This window comes from Carassius carassius, chromosome 22, assembly GCF_963082965.1.
Source record: "Carassius carassius chromosome 22, fCarCar2.1, whole genome shotgun sequence".
NCBI lineage: Eukaryota > Metazoa > Chordata > Actinopteri > Cypriniformes > Cyprinidae > Carassius > Carassius carassius.
The window spans coordinates 26,676,560-26,693,964 of record NC_081776.1 but is presented as its reverse complement, the minus strand read 5'-3'; the positions used below and the strand labels follow the sequence as shown (position 1 = coordinate 26,693,964).

The 17,405-nt window shown below is 41.2% G+C and overlaps 1 protein-coding gene across 1 annotated transcript in view; it reads right to left on the bottom strand.

Annotated features, from left to right (window-relative positions):
• Positions 1-365: 365 nt before the first annotated feature.
• Positions 366-17,405, bottom strand: part of LOC132099176 (stonustoxin subunit beta-like) — a 30,932-nt gene continuing 13,892 nt past the window's right edge. The window contains exons 3-5 of the mRNA XM_059505627.1: positions 14,989-16,704; positions 8,016-8,048; positions 366-1,049 (exon numbers count right to left, since the gene is read on the bottom strand). Coding sequence (XP_059361610.1) covers positions 526-1,049; positions 8,016-8,048; positions 14,989-16,704 — 2,273 coding nt within the window. The 3' untranslated portion in view covers positions 366-525. The remainder of the gene's footprint in view (positions 1,050-8,015; positions 8,049-14,988; positions 16,705-17,405) is intronic.

Here is a 17,405-nt window from a genome sequence, read left to right as displayed (position 1 = left end):
GATTTTTTATTTTAATATCACATAGCCTATTATTTGTTTTTATTATTATTATTTTTTTAAATAATATTTTAATTATCTGCTTGTCATCAACTCACCAACCCCCTGCAATTCCCTCCTGGGGGTTCGTGAACCCCAGTTTGGGAAACCCTGCTCTACACTAACCCTACACCTAAACCTACCTCTTACAGAAAACTTTCTGCATTTTTACAACTTCAAAAAACTACTTTGTTTACCTAAATTTTATATCAGTTTTACAAATGAGTACATCCCCAAAGGGAGGTTTTTGTAGATTTTGTCAGGTACAAATTTGTCCCCAAAATACGGTTAAGTAGGTACACACACACACACACACACTGATCTTACGGTTTATATGATGATTTCTGACACATTTATTCAGACTGTTATTTCAGTGACAGAAGTTTAGCTGCAGTATTAATGAATACACTCCATTACATCACTGTTACTTATTTATCATGCAGCTAAAAGCATTATGGGTAGAATATCTCGTCAGTCTCTTCTGAATCATCAACACAGTTTCACTGATGATCCAAGACCAACATAAGACCCATGATAGAGCGGCTGAGTAAATGTAGTCTGGACTGTGTGGATGAGGCTCATAGTGTTTCTGGAGACGCTGTAGAAGGACAGAGTTCCTGCAGTGTGATCCACAAACACTCCTATTCTCCTGCTGACGGGCTTCACAGGGAGGTCAGTGTGTATGTCATTTTGTTTTAATATGTATCTGGAGGGAGAGCAGATCAAACCTAAGGCTTGATCATCACCTCCAAACAAAGTAACACCCCATGCTCCCTTCCTGCTGATGCTCTTAAATGACACCGATATAGATACATAATCTCCACTCCACTCAGTCTCCCAGTAACAGCGTCCACACACACTCTCTCTACTCAACACCTGAGGCACATGATCGAATCTGTCTGGATGACCAGGATACGGCTGTCTCTCGCTCACATGTGTCACCTTTCTGTTCTCCTCAGACAGAATGAGTTGAGTGTTTGCTGTGTTTGGATCCAGTGTGAGAAAACAGGCATCTGAACACAAGAACAGAGACATTTAGAACAACAACTAACACTACAGCCATGTGTTTGTGTGTATGAATCGTGAAAATATACATGCACTGCTTACAGACAATGATTTGCAACAGATTTTTTTTACAAAACAGATAAATATGAATAAAAACACAGGGCATGGAAATGTGCACAGATTTTTTAATTAATGCAAGCCTACCATAATTACACTGTTAAATTGTAGAGATATTTATAAATTATATTACCAAGTAACGTTAATAAAACATGCATGCAGAAATCTCTAAGCATCTCGTATGACAGTCACAACCCTTGTGATCTTATAAATAGCAGTCAGAACAAAATCAACTCTATTTGACTGGTATGTGTTTGAATGAAGAGATCGCCGTAGACTGACTAAATATTGACGGTGAACCACATAATCAACTGAAGAAAGAATTGAGGTATGCAATAATGAAAGGTGGATGTTTTCTCATCTTTGATATACCACCATCTGCTTTTTAATTTGTAAAACATTAATTATATTTATCTCACAGCAAAAAAACATGTTCTGTTTTATCGGGGCCTAAAACTAGTGGAGGAGGAGTAAATTAACTCCTTTACTAATATAACCTCGGTTCCCTGACATACAGGAACGATTACTGCATCTAAAAGACGCTATGGGAAAAAGCCTTTTTTTTTCTCCTGAACTGAAGGAACATTGGTTTGTGCAGTGCATTAATAATTGAACCAATGGGTTATATAGCCAGATGGCTCCGCCCATTCTGTCAGGCTGTGTCTCCATAGGCGTGTACAGTTAAGTGTCGCTAATACCTGTATACTTACACTGTGGTTACATACTATGTACACATTTAGTTACTATGTAAGTACACATTTGTACATTGTATCTACAGTTGTAACATTTCTGCGACTACACACATGTAACAACCCTACAAATGTGTAACAGAACATTGGTAACAACACTTTTTTCACTTCACTAAGTACTCATGTAACAGCAATTATACAACTACATTTTGAAAAACAATATGCATAAGAATAATTGGTACCACTTGATCTAGGGGTTGGAGATGGGTAAGTTTAGGGGTGGAAATGGGATTAAGTGGGTGGAGATGGGTAGGTTTAGCGATATGTAAAGTGGAAGGAGTTGGATCTGTGTACTTACATGTTAACTCCTCAGGAACTCTCCACTTAATATAAAGTATAACATTCTGGACACCAACCACAAGTTACATGTAAAGCCTAACTTACTGGCCACTGCTGTGTACCATCAGAGTACTTACATGATAAATCTAATATAAACCAACAATTTCTTTACCAAAAAGTGCTCTAGGTCCTGTTACGTGTTTGAACTTAATCAAAAGTAGTCATTGTAAGGTCCAGGCACTCGGCCCAAGGAAGGTATCCGGGGCTGGATGAAGGTTTCTTGCGTGTTCGGTCTTTCAGCGCGTAGAGTTATTTAATTTAGGTTAAACTCAAATCTGACTCCATTTTATTATTTAATCTGACCTCAAATTTAGGTTGGAATGCAAATTGGTTGTACGTCTGTTTCTAATTAGTAGGCCTATTCTTCTGACATTTGATTATTCTGGTTAAACTCTTTAGTTTATATTAATTTGTGCATTCGGGTGCTCATGTCGCTAACAAGGATTCAACGTAATCTACTAGAGTCAATAATTACAGAGTAAAACAGAATAACATCAAATGTAACAAACACACTACAGGCTTTCTGGCTACAGAAATCACCCTGATCCTCTTGCTGCAATCGTTTAAATACCTCAGACCAAGACAAACATCCCCGAGATGGAGACAGGAACTAACAATTGGAATTTGCATTAACTCAGGTCCCAAGCCTGGGTGGTTTTACAACCCAAAGGGAATAGAGGGTATTAAATTTCAACACCCCAAAGGGTCAGCCATGTCACAGAAAGTGATCATCAATGGAATCATTCTGTCTGAATGAGGATTTATGTAAATGCAGATATCGAATACAAGTCATTTCTTAATTGTAATGTAAACAGGTGGGACAAAAAACTGAATACAGTCTAAAGAATTGCAGATTTATTACATTTTGTTTTAAAGGGATCATATGATGCAATTTAAATTTTTCTTTTCTCTTTGGAGTGTTACAAGCTCTTTTTGCATAAAGAAGATCTGTAAAGTTGCAAAGACTAAAGTTTCAAATCCAAAGAGATATTCTTAAAAAATGTTAAGACTTGTCAATGCCTTCATAAAATCCCTCGGTTAAACACGTGCCCACATGTCTATGTCACTGTGTGGGAAAATTTGCATAACACCGCCTAAATGTTCACGCAAAGAAAGAAGGCATAACGTTTATTCTCGGTTGTAGTATTGTTGCTGCCAATGCCATGTGTTTTATTGTGAAAGCTAAACTACTTTGTTTGGTCTTCGTCATGCCTAGAGCTGATGCGTGCTGGTCGCTGAGGAAATACATCAACTTTGTGCTGTGGATCGCCAAATCTGCTTTCACCATGGGCGAAGTGGAGTCCAGCCCGGGGTCGTCACATGTGGTTGCCACAAGTCCGCTAGCCACTCCTTTGTCGAATCTGCCAGCCTCGCCATTCTCAAACCGCCGGCCATTCCTCTTTCAAGCCACTGTGTTTTGTTGTGTAAGCGAAACTACTTTGTTTTGCCTTCCATAAGAGAACACAACTAGAAATCAGTGGTTAATTTTGATAATTGATTAGTTGGCCGATTATAATTTTGTCTTTGATTAATCGATTAATCAGGTCAAAATCTCAATTTTCTTTATTTTACTTTTACTGACAAAAAAAAACACACTAATCCAAAGTCAGCCCATTTTTCTTATGTGCCAACTGAATGATATGAAAACATACAGTGTTTAATTTATTAGACTGCCTGTCATAATAGAGAAAACTAATGGTGGGCATAGATTAATTTTTTTATCTAGATTAATCTCACTGTAATCTTGGAATTAATCTAGATTAAAATGGCTCATTTGAATTCTGCCGAAAACATTCAGAATATGTGTGCTTCCCAAATAAAATAATGACTACAAAAGTAAGTCTTTTAGAACGGGTTTCTCAAGACAGGTGGTGCATTAGACCAGGGGCTCATCTCCTGTTTCCAAAATGCATCACAAACTGCTTGAGAAAGCTGTAAACTAATTCCACATTGCACAAGGTGCAAACAACCTCACGCCTGTTTCACACATAATCCGTCTGCAGTGTGTGTGCGTTTCGAATTTTTTTACGCACCAATGTTAGCGGATTCCAGCGTTCACCTGGTTGCGGTCCGTCAGTGCGTTCCAGGTGATCGATCGTTTACGTACCGAGTTGAAAAAAAAGAAAAACACATAAGCAATAAATGGTGCTTTATAAGGTGTTGAATAATTTTTGTTGTTTTATCAATTTCACTAGTAGTTCACTGTATGAAGATTCTTTGGGTGTAATATGTCACAGTTCACTTAATTTTGCTATAGCCTACTCACTTACATAAATGTATTATAGTGTCCTGTACCTACTCGTCAAATATATCAAAAATTATATCTGGTGTCTGAATAAATTTTGGTTTGCCTGTGCATAAATTCTTGTTAAAACTACAAAGTAATTCAGTCAAGAGCAGTGAGTGATTTTTCTTTCATTTTCTTGGATTAACATTACAGCAGCTATATAGCTAAATTAGGCGCGGTCACTTTAAGAGACGATGAACGCATCCAATATAATACACATCCCTGAACAACAGAACACCGTGATGCTGAATTGGACTCTTTCACATCTTTTTGTTTATTGAAACTGCTATTTGTTTTTGTTCGTTCGGGTGCAGGAAGGACTTCCAGGAGGACTTCGCAGAAGAGAGCTTGGTTCAGTGTCGCTGTCTGTGATATGTGCCTCTCTCTCTGCGTGTGCACCGTGTTAGCACATCACGTTTTATGTGGTAATTTCACAGTAGGTTTAAAGACTCGTTCTCGCCCCCTACAGATTCGGCTAGGTATACATCCGCACTAAAATATCAAGGTAAAAGTCATCATAGCTTGCTTAGTATAGACCCAGCTCTCAACCCAACTTTGAGAACAGATTAACGGCGATATTTTTTTATCGCCCGATAAGAGTCTCACATTAACGCCGATAACGGCCCACCACTAGAGAAAACAAATATTTTATGAATCTGTCAAAAAAAAAATAATCAAAAAATGTTATTGTAATTTTTGGACAAATAACAAACTGAAACAACTTAACTGTATTTCACATAATAACAGAAAAATTTGCCACCTTTACCTACTTTTGACTAATTATTTTAATAAAATAAAATAAAAAAACGGTATAAAGCACTTAACAATTTTTTTCTGCCTTCCAGCAATAATTATATTATAGCATTAAAAATTGTTTACTACTGTTAATAAAAAGCTTACACATATTGGATGTCTAACCAATACAGAAAGCTAAAAAATTAATTTTCGTAATTACCAATACTGTTAGTTAAGAGCAGCAGGGGCACACACCTTAAAATATTGGTTAAAAACCTCACCTAAATTTGTTTTAATAAATTTGCTAATCACTGTAGGCTATATCAAAGATTAAAACAATCTCCTCTTACTGTAATTTCTTTAACCTGTAAAAGTGGCTGATATTTATATTCAGACAATTACACGCTGCTGTCCCTTCACAGTTCCTACTCTCAGAAATTACTCACACTGCATATTGACTTATATTTTTATTGAATATTTTATATGCATATTGAATTTATATTTTAACCTAAATATAAATGTCAATTAACAGAGATTTCAGCACAATTCATCTTTTTGCGCTGAATATTCTCTCCCTCACCTCTCTGTGTTCCATCTGTTAACGCCCGTACCCGCTGCACCAGCGCTCTTTCACTAAGATTTCAACTTAATGCAGACTGTCAGGACGGGCCTTTATGAAAAAATGGAAAGGCTTGCATGAATTTTATGACATTAACAGATATGACCATTAACTAAACTTTTTTTGAGCCGAGGATGCACACATCTGTAAAAGCGCCTGACAGGCAAGCCATTATGCTAAAACAACAGCTTGTTACTTAAAGATTTATCATGTTTTGGCCAGCTTGGATCAAGTACTTTTCCTGCAGGAGCTCATTCTGTTTCCTCTAATATTTGTAGAAATATCGGCAGAACCGATTAATCGATAATGAGAATCGTTGTCGATGATTTTCATTATAGATTATAATCGATTTTATCGATTAGTTGTTGCAGCCCTTGTACAGGTTGTATTTACAACACTGTTCCAGCAGAGTTCAACCCGAATATTCAGATGTGTGCAGCACATTTTATAGAGGACCTGGAGACTAGCCTACAATGCTTCTGTGCTCAAAGGCTGTTATATAAAGTTGGGCAGTTCCAACTTTGCAAGGACAGTCTGGTTCTTCTGACTAAAAGCCTGTAAGTACGTTTTTTATATTTAAAGAATGTGCCACTGATGATTCAGACACAAGTTTTAAGCAGTGTAAAGTAGGGATTTTTGTTTGTAGTTTCTCCGATCACAAATGCAGACATGGTTTTATGTTCATCCAGCGCAATACGCAATGCGTCATTATAATCAGTAATTACGTCCCTACTGGATGTAGTAGTAGTCATGTGTGTTTAGTTTGGTTTTTGTGGGGCATAGAGGAGCAACATTAATGTACATTATGTGTAAAACAATGTGTTTGTTTAACCTTAAACCGCAGAAACACATTGCCTTGAATCAAATTCACAACATAATGTTCTTTTTAGCAACATCATATGACGCCTTTAAATTATGTATTTCTGGGTTTTCTGCCTCTAGAGGAAGTTACAGTGAACAATGATTTATAGCAGTCTTTTCCTTTTTTTTCATTTTTTCTAATGTAGGGTTCTATTTTTTTTTTTCAGATACTACTTAGAAAATTGGATGTGCTTAAATCTGCACTAACAATGTGTTCATGTCACATATCACACATACGCACTTTAGTAAGCTGACAGAAAGCAGCTTAATGCGTTTACGTGGCGCACAAAATTAGGGCAAGAGGCAAAAAAAACTCTAATCGTCATAAAGTCTCATCTTTTTCACCAGCACTTGACCAACTAATACTAGCACTTACCTTTTCTTGTCTATTCTATTCTATTATTGAAAAAAAACCACTTGGTTCTGTACTAGACTGAGACTTGTCATGGCACTTGTACACTGTTGTTGTTCTCTTGCTGATCTGACTGCTTCTGTTGTTCTCATTTGTAAGTTGCTTTGGATAAAAGCGTCTGCTAAATGATTAAATATTATTTTTAAAATGCTGATATTTGACTGTTAAAGGGGTCTATGTAGAATTCAGAAACCCTTGTTATAGAGACACTGGTGCTTGTTAAGTGTGCTGTGGCCAGCAACTTAATGCTAACACTCTTGCACACACTCCATAGTAAAGCTATATTATGGAGTGGAAAATGATAAATGTGACAATTAATTATCCTCTGCTGCCATCTAGTGGTTATAGTGGGATATCATGAAATTCATTTCAATAGTATTCATATTTCTACCAGGTGGCAGAAATCTTGCACTTAAACATTGGAAATTTTCCATTAATTAACTTTATAAGTAAAATTGAAAATATGCAATTTCCAAACTAAAAAGGGAGCAACGTTACATTTCGACTTTTCATTTTTTCAAATGGGTTGGGGGTGGGTGGCTTTGTCACTTTTTTCACCCCTGAAGAGTTTGTATCATGCCATGCCCAAGCTAGTTAATGCATTGGGAGTTAGTGTTAGGGACTAGAATACACTGCCAACACTGATCGTTCATACCCCTCCGCAAATGTACAATTGTGCCCTTGAGAATGAGTTGAGTGTTTGGATCCAGTGTGAGAAAAACAGGCATCTGAATACATTTATAACACAATAACAATCACTTAAGCTGTGAGTGTGAGTGAGCGTGTCTGTGTCATCATTCCAATCATCACATTTATATGATCAACATTGCTTTGCTTGTTTTCTTGGTGACTTACATTGTAGGAAGTCGTTCCTGGTCCAGTCGGTGACTGTGGAAATCAACAGACAAGAGCAGTGTCACATTCAGTCAGTAAACAAACACAATGTGACTTATTAAATTACATCTTCAAAAGGGGCAGTTATAGGATTGAAGTTTTATGGGGCTTAGCCCTTGCTACTGTTGCTGATAACACTGCCCTGTGTTGTTGCTGTGCCAACAACCAACATCATCTCTGCATTACACGCTGCAGTTACAACATGAAATACAACTTTTTTTTTCTTTTCCCTGTATTAATTCTGAAAGATATTTACTTGTTTTTAAAATGTATTAAATAATTTAATTGTTTAACTGAATGTTTTTCTGTAATACAAAAATTTATGAAATTTCACTAGTATTCCCCTTTGTAGCCCACTTATTTTTTAGATGGTTTCATTAACTGTCAATATGTTTGTCCTGGTCTATGCAACCAAAGGATATCCCTTTCCACTGATGATATAAGAGCCAGATGAGGGTAGTCTGTTTTGAAGAATTGTTCCTCTGAGCCAGGTGTGGAGCTGACGTAGTGCACTAAACAACCATTCACAGCTACAACTACCGGCAGTGTAGTTATGGCTGCATGGATACGAGTTTTCAGGGATGGAAACATGTCCCCATCCAGTTGGTTATTCAGTGTGATAATGTCACTGGGGCCACCTACAGCCTGCGTTTTTCGTGTTTCTGGATACAACTTCCTCTGGCTTCAAATTAATTTTGTAATGCAATGTTAATACTGCCAAATCAGATTTAAACAGAAAGTTCTGTGAGGTTGGACTACATTCCTTTGATCATCTCAACACTTACATTAAAAAAAATCGTCTTCACACACTGATAAGTGTGACATCATATACCTCTGTAAATAAATACAATTTAAATTCACGTCTCGCTAGGGCCAATTCCTGGTCTTGAAATCTATGGGAATCGATTTCTCACTGTTGTTTTCGATTCTTTTTTTATTTTATTTTTTTTATTAAAGAAACATAATCTCACCATGATGACTGCAGGATAGATTGTATAATGTATCCTTCTTATAATATGAAGCTGATAAAAAAAAAAGACAATACCTAATTTTTTTTCAGCTTTTTCCCCCCGTGAAATTAGTCATAGCCCAGCTCAGAAGGGACATGCATTTATCGCATGAATTAAATAAGACGTGAAGTGTCTAAAATAAATTTGCACAGTTCAGCTGAATGATAAAGTTTACTTTGTATATGTCACAGTGTCTGGGTTGTGTTCCCTGGGCGTCCACTAGATGTTCTCTTTTCCCACGGTGTCTTTCACTTCATTAATCACATTCCTCACGTCCCTGCTTAATTATTGCACCCAGCTGTCACTAATTACCTATCATCACACCCTGTCAGTTTCCCATTAGTGCTTGTCTCTCCATGTGTATATAACCTGGTCTGTCTTAGTATGTGTCACGGAGTCGGTGTTTATTCATGTCCGTCAGTTCGTGCCCTTGTCTTGTCTTCTTGTTTAGTTTATGTTTTGTTTGGATATTCTGGTTTTGACCCTGCCTGGACTGTTTACCCCTGTGGATTACCCTTTAATAAATGACTTACCTGCTATTGGTTCTATCTCCGTGCCTCATTGGATCCCTGCCGTGACAGAACGACTCCGTCACACTAGGAATCAGCGGTATGTCATTTTTCCGTTCCCCAGCCAAGATGGCGGAGCGGCGAACCAAGTACCTTCGGTTGATTGCCCTCCGCCAAGAGGGTAATGAAGTGGGTGCCCTGGCTCAGGTGTTCTGGTCCCTGGCCGAGGGCATGGGCTACAACGATGCGGCCCTCAAGGACTATTTTAATGGCGGGCTGGATGATCCAGTGTCTCAGGAGGAGATGGCGCAGTTAGAGACACTGGAATTCTGGGAATTCGTGCGCTACCTGCAGCATCGGCTTCGGTGTGATGCCCCAGCCACTTCTGTCTCTTCCGGCGGGGTGGTCGTCAGCCCAGCACCACTGCCCAGGATGGCAACCAGCCAAGCGCCACAACCCAAGATGGCCGCCAGTCCAGCACCACTGCCCAGGATGGCTACCAGCCAAGCGCCACAGCACAAGATGGCCGCTAACCCAGCGCCAATGCCCAAATTGGCCACTGTGTTTCAGCGCCACAGCCCAAGATGGCCGCCAGCCCAGCGCCAATGCCCAAATTGGCCACTGGTTCAGCTCCACAACCCAAGATGGCCGTCAGCCTAGCGCCACAGCACCAGATGGCCGTCAGTCCAGCGCTACAGCACAAGATGGCCGTCAGTCCAGCGCCACTGCACAAGATGGCCGCTAACCCAGCGCCAATGCCCAAATTGGCCACTGGTCCAGCGCCACAGCACAAGATGGCCGTCAGTCCAGCGCCACTGCACAAGATGGCCGTTAACCCAGCGCCAATGCCCAAATTGGCCACTGGTCCAGCGCCACAGTACAAGATGGCCGCCAGTCCAGCGCCACAACCCCAGATGGCCGCCAGCCCAGCACCACAGTACAAGATGGCCGCCTGTCCAGAGTCAGGGCCCAAGATGGCTGCTTGCCCAGCGCCGCTGCACAGGATGAGAGTCTCAGCTGACCCTCCGGAGTCGATTCAGGTGCCAGTTGACCCTCCAGAGTCGAGTCAGGTGCCTGTGAACTCTCCAGAGTCGAGTCAGGTGCCTGTGAACTCTCCACTCCAGAGTCGAGTCAGGTGCCTGTGATCTCTCCACTCCAGAGTCGAGTCAGGTGCCTGTGAACTCCCCAGAGTCGAGTCAGGTGCCTGTGAACTCCCCAGAGTCGAGTCAGGTGCCTGTGAACTCCCCAGAGTCGAGTCAGGTGCCTGTGAACTCCCCAGAGTCGAGTCAGGTGCCTGTGAACTCCCCAGAGTCGAGTCAGGTGCCTGTGAACTCCCCAGAGTCGAGTCAGGTGCCTGTGAACTCCCCAGAGTCGAGTCAGGTGCCTGTGAACTCCCCAGAGTCGAGTCAGGTGCCTGTGAACTCCCCAGAGTCGAGTCAGGTGCCTGTGAACTCCCCAGAGTCGAGTCAGGTGCCTGTGAACTCCCCAGAGTCGAGTCAGGTGCCTGTGAACTCCCCAGAGTCGAGTCAGGTGCCTGTGAACTCCCCAGAGTCGAGTCAGGTGCCAGGGAACTCTCCAGAGTCGAGTCAGGTGCCAGGGAACTCTCCAGAGTCGAGTCAGGTGCCAGGGAACTCTCCAGAGTCAGGGCTAGTCACCGATGACCCTCCAGAGTCAGGGCTAGTCACCGATGACCCTCCAGAGTCAGGGCTAGTCACCGATGACCCTCCAGAGTCAGGGCTAGTCACCGATGACCCTCCAGCGTCAGGGCTAGTCACCGATGACCCTCCAGCGTCAGGGCTAGTCACCGATGACCTTCCAGAGTCAGGGCTAGTCACCGATGACCTTCCAGAGTCAGGGCTAGTCACCGATGACCTTCCAGAGTCAGGGCTAGTCACCGATGACCTTCCAGAGTCAGGGCTAGTCACCGATGACCTTCCAGAGTCAGGGCTAGTCACCGATGACCTTCCAGAGTCAGGGCTAGTCACCGATGACCTTCCAGAGTCAGGGCTAGTCATTGATGGCCCTCCAGAGTCGAGTCGGGTTCCAGATGGCCCTCCAGAGTCGAGTCGGGTTCCAGATGACCCTCCAGAGTCAAGTCTAGTCACCGCTGATCCTCCAGAGTCAGGGCTAGTCACCGTTGACCTTTCAGAGTCAAGTCAAGTCACCGGTGATCTTCAAGGACTGAGTCAAGTCACCGGTGATCTTCATGAACAAAGGCAAGTCACCTCTGATCTTCATGAACAAAGGCAAGTCACCTCTGATCTTCATGAACAAAGGCAAGTCACCTCTGATCTTCATGAACAAAGGCAAGTCACCATTGATCTTCATGAGCAAATGCAAGTCACCAATGATCTTCATGAGCAGTGTCAGGCCAGCACCGATCTTCTGGAGTCCAGTAGAGACACCATGGAATTACCAGAGTCTCGTCCTCCCGTTGATCCGGCCGCACGGAAGTGGTGGGCTTCTGATCCGCCCTGGGGGCTTTGTGCATCGACCACAGGGATGTGGTGGTCTTCTGCTCCGCCCTGGAGGGCTTCCGCTTTGACCACAGGGGGGTGGTTGTCTTCTGCTCCGTCCTGGGGGCCTTGCGCCCTGACCACATGGTGGTGGTGGGCTTCTGATCCGCCCTGGGGGCTTTGTGCATCGACCACAGGGATGTGGTGGTCTTCTGCTCCGCCCTGGAGGGCTTCCGCTTTGACCACAGGGGGGTGGTTGTCTTCTGCTCCGTCCTGGGGGCCTTGCGCCCTGACCACATGGTGGTGGTGGTCTTCTGCTCCGCCCTGGGGAACTCTGGCCTCAACCACAAGGTTGTGGTGGTCTTCTGCTCCGCCCTGGGGGGCTTCCGCCTTGACCACAGGGGTGTGGTGGTCTTCCGCTCCGCCCTGGGGGACTCCGGCCTATTATTATAATTATAACGTATTATTTATAGTTATCATTGGCTGATAGATATGTTTCAAAAATAAAAATAAAAATCTTTTTTTTTTTATTGAAAATTATCTTTTATCTCATAACTTTTGTAATTATGGTTTAGGTGAATTGTGCTTCAGAAACAGAAGGCTACATCCTAAAATTAAAATGATCAGTACCGACTCGTTTTCTCTCGGTTTATTTTCGTGAAAAAAAAAGGGCCAACAAGTGCTAAGCATCTCTCGGGGAACTCCTTCAAGACTGTTGGAAGACCATTTCAGGTGACTACCTCTTGAAGCTCATCAAGAGAATGCCAAGAGTGTGCAAAGCAGTAATCAAAGCAGAAAGAGAAACTCTGAAAGTGTGCTGCAGAAATCTCTAGTGAATACTAGCCAGCCATATAAATGCAAGGCAGCAATATAAGTAATCAGCTTGTTCCAAGTGGTGTAACTCTCTAATTATCATCAGTTACTTAAACAACCTGTAAGCCTGCACCATCTAGAGTTTTATGACTAAACTATATATATATATAGAGAGAGAGAGAGAGAGAGAAAGTACACTATATGTGTGTGTGTGTGTGTGTTACATTTGATACTTTTTACTCTTACTCAAGAGTTGTTTTGTTTCGCCTTTGAATTAGGATTATTTTTCTTACACCATTTCCAGATAATTGTTCTTGTTTTAAGCAAAAAAAAACAACAACATTTTAATATTAAAAAAAAAAAAAACAGGACTTCATATCTTAAGTCATCTTGATTCTCAAGTAAATACATCTTGATTCAAGAATGTTTAGATATTTATAAAATAAAATACCCCTCTGGACTTGCCTGTCATCTCAAACAAAGGAGAGCTAAACTGCACATGTGCATCTCATTGTGTCACACGTTTTCATGTATTGATTCAATACATCAGAGAAACAGTAATATAACCAGTGTGTCATTCGAAAGTATTAGATCCGGTCACTGTCCTCTACATCAGTGGTTCCCAACCTTTTTTTGTCTGAGACCCCCTTTTTCCCCAAAAAATATTTTATGGCCCCCCTTCACATTTAATGATATTACAGCTCTTGTAAGCTTGCAGCAAGGATGACAAAATGTTTTGTTTCCAAACAAACTGTATTTTTATTACTATAACCAGATATGTTAATGCACAAATAATATTAATCTTATTAGTTTAGACAGTCTCATGCATTCGTTAGCAAGGACTTTGGCGCAGATACTGCACTGTGGCTGGGGCAGGGACTCTTTGCTACGATAAAATAAAATAAAACCATAGTTCAGGTAACTATATTGGTATTTTCGGCATTTCATGTTTCCAGTATTGCTAGCACTGCTAATACTGCGACCCGAATTGGTGGGAGCTTCCTCACCTGGGTCCAGTATGCCTGGGTCATTACCATCAGCTGCTGTAGGCGAATCAGTGGGACTCGGTCGTTTTTGTGGCGGACGAATTACAAATTTGTCCATTTTTGGTCAGCCACGGGATCATGGATACAATTAGCTAATGTAATGTGATCGTTCTCCTTAATGCTCACTGCTCAACAGTTGTTGAGCAAAATACGACGCGACCCCCCACAGAGCTCGCTGAGGCCCCCTTGTGGGCCGGGACCCCCCTGTTGGGAACCGATGCTCTACATGAGCATTTCCCATCAGTTTACATTTGAATAAAAATTTAAAGAAATTAAAGATGTTGACATATGAACTTGAGCCTCCTTTGGACTCACAGCAGGTAAACTGAGGTAAAACCTTATAGTGTGACAAAAAAAGCTCTTTCACATCGGTTAAGAGATACATATGCTAGTTAGGTATGTTTTGAAGCATGGCAGCTGGTTTAAGCTTGTCCTTGGTTGGTCCTTAGTTGGTTTGAGCAGGTCATGTTCAAGACCAGCTCATAACCAGCTCAGGACCAGCTTAAACCAGCTGCCATGGTTAACCAAAACATACCTAACCAGCATATGAAGGTTATTTTTTTTTTACAGGGATGGAACCCGGTTGGTATACATGTGTCAGCTAGGACAGAACCAGAGAGGAGACACTCACGTATATTGGTGTCTGGCAGTTGAGCCTCTGTTAAATTTGTAAAATGGTGGTGGTGAGAATAATGGAACAAAAATAAAGTAAATCTCCAGTAACAATTCAGAAAAAGACTCCAAAGCAGAGGAAATGACTACATGCATGGCAAGCACACAGACCTAGCAAAACCCTAACCTTCTCTCATTCTTATCACCTAAAGCTCTCATCACCACACTCACATAGTGTGTCATCTTCATTATGCCTTTGTTGGTAAGTACTATCCCCACCGTGTACCTAATACAGCTAATGGGTGGTTAATATAGTAGCTGTCCAAATAATGTATATGCTTCTGTGTGAACAGGACAGTTTGGTAGTTACACCTGTTAAATACAGTCCCAAACATAATTCTAAATGCTGACCGTTTAAACATAGCAAGTGTTTTGAGGAAATAATAAAAAAAAGAAATTATTTATAAAAATGTGCAGATGACACTTACTTCGAGAGAGTGTAGGGCTGACAGTATCACTGGCTTCACTCACTCCTACTTTACTCACTATCCTGTAGCGGATCAGGTACTGCTTTCCAGATTTCAATCCAGTCAGAGTAAAGTCTTCATCAGCTGTGTCTACGACAAGCCACTGTTCCCCAGCTGCAGTATATGCATTCATCTGCTTGTACTCTACTCTATACTTCACTGTTTCTCCAGTTGGGGACTTCTGCAGTTTCAGGGACACAGTTTGGTCCAGAACATTCTTCACTTCTGGTCGGGGCGGCTTGGACACGGGCTGGAACTGTTTATCTATCAGAACCCCTTTTTCATACAGATAGATCGAGGAGCCTGGACTGGAGGAATCAGAGATTGCAGAAATAATAAAGCGCATTCTCCTTTCATCTTTATTGGCCTCTGAAAAACTTCTGAAGTGAGATAAGTTTTCTCTCATTTTTGAAGTGAAATCATGAGGGTTGAATGATTTTCTGAAAGAAGATGTCAGGGAAAACTTATTTTCCCCATCTAATCCTTTAAAGGTGTCAGATTTTAGAAACTCATTCAGGGTTGAAAGATATGGGTCTTTGTATTTCAGAGATGTGAAGGTCAAGCACACCACAACATCAATATCAGGATCAAGGAGGCTGATGAGACTGTCTGAATCTTCTATTTGGATCCCCTTCAGTGTCTTGGTGTAAACACTCAAGAGGTCAAGTTGTAACTCGGTGTCATGTAACCACTGGTTAAGCATGCCAGCATTAAAAGGGGAGAGGTAGTGCATCTTCAGGATGTCTGCCAGTGATGTTTCCTCCATCCCTCCTCCTCGAATAGCAGGCAAGACTCTGGCCAGTGCTTTCTGGAGTACCATCTTGTAATTGCTAAATGAACCCTGAAATGAGTGCAGCCTCTCTTTGATGTCACTGAAAAAAAGTACCCTTGTTCTTCTGGACAGGTCTTTGCATCTCCTCTCTACTTCTCCCAGCTGCTCTATTATATCTTCAGTGTTGGAAATGAGTTGTATGCTGATTTGTCTCACCAACTGAGCTGCTTTTGATTCCAGTAGAGACAGAGGATAGAGCCAGACTTTTATTGGCACTGCATTCTGTGGATTCTCCCTCAGCAGAGAGGGGAGCTTCTTGTACACCTTTAGGGCCTCTATGTACGTGGTGGGGTTCTGCTCAGGATGGACATCACCATGAAATGTGCAGGTGATCTTCTCAGCCTTCTTCTTATCCTCATCTGTCATTTCTGCAGCTCCTTGTCCTTCAGTTGAAAATTTAGGGATCTTCTTGACCATGACATTCAGTTCTCCCTGAATCTCCTGCCTGTTTTCATCTTCTATTAATGACCGATCAAACACCATGAAGGCCTGAGCTCCGTACAGCACAGCTGTGACCACATGAGTTGCATTTTTCTGCTCAAACACCTGAGGGTAGGTGAACTGGCCCAGATGAGTCATTGTGAGTTGTTCGAATCTTGAAGTTTCACTGTAATGCATTGTTACTCTGGACTGTTGGTTTGAAGATTTAGTGTTCCGCAGGTACTTGGCAGATCCTCCTACCTCAACTAACCCTCCCAAAAAGCTGGCCTTTAGGGAAGCACTTACATCCAGGAGACTAGACTTATCAGAGAGAGAGTCTGAGCTACTGAACTTTAAATCTGTCATGAGCTGTGGATGACTGTCCAAATCTTCACTCAGTAATTTCTTATCCCACAGAGTAACACCTGAATTGAGAAACAATTTTAACAATTACGTATAAGGATACAATGTACAACTAAAGTGAAAATGCATCCTGTATTTGTTAGGACATGTTAAATTTAATATGTGTGCTTAATTTTATTGTGCCTCAAGTTGGCTGTACAAATACTTTTGGTAACACTTTATAGTCTTATAACTATTAATATGAGATGATGTGCTTGTAAATGTTTGCTAATGTACTCATTGAAAATTACATAATAATGTGATAAAGTAATCTCTCTTTAATAAAACACACCAGATTTAATTAAATCAGACTGCAAGACCTAAAAAGAGTGTCAGAAAAAGGTTAAATTCAAAATATGCAGTGCTGGAGCTCCATTTACAGAGATTACCCTGGAAACTGCTGTTCCATAAGTGCCACCTACTGACAGACAGTGGATTTACACTTTTATCCAGCCTGTCTGTTGTTGTTTTTTAACTGGTTTCTGGATCAGTTGAAATGCCTATAATGTATAATTTTGACTCATCATTTTCTATAAATGAATACAATTGAAAAGAAAGAAAGAAATAAGGCTGTAATGTGAGGTTTGTTATTTTCTAAAACTTTTTTTTTGTCAAAAATTGAACAATTGATCGTTATGTTTTCACCTGAGCATTATTTTTTGTTCATTTAAAATCTGTTGTTTTTTGACATAAAACTTACGTACTGACAGCACCATTGTGCTTC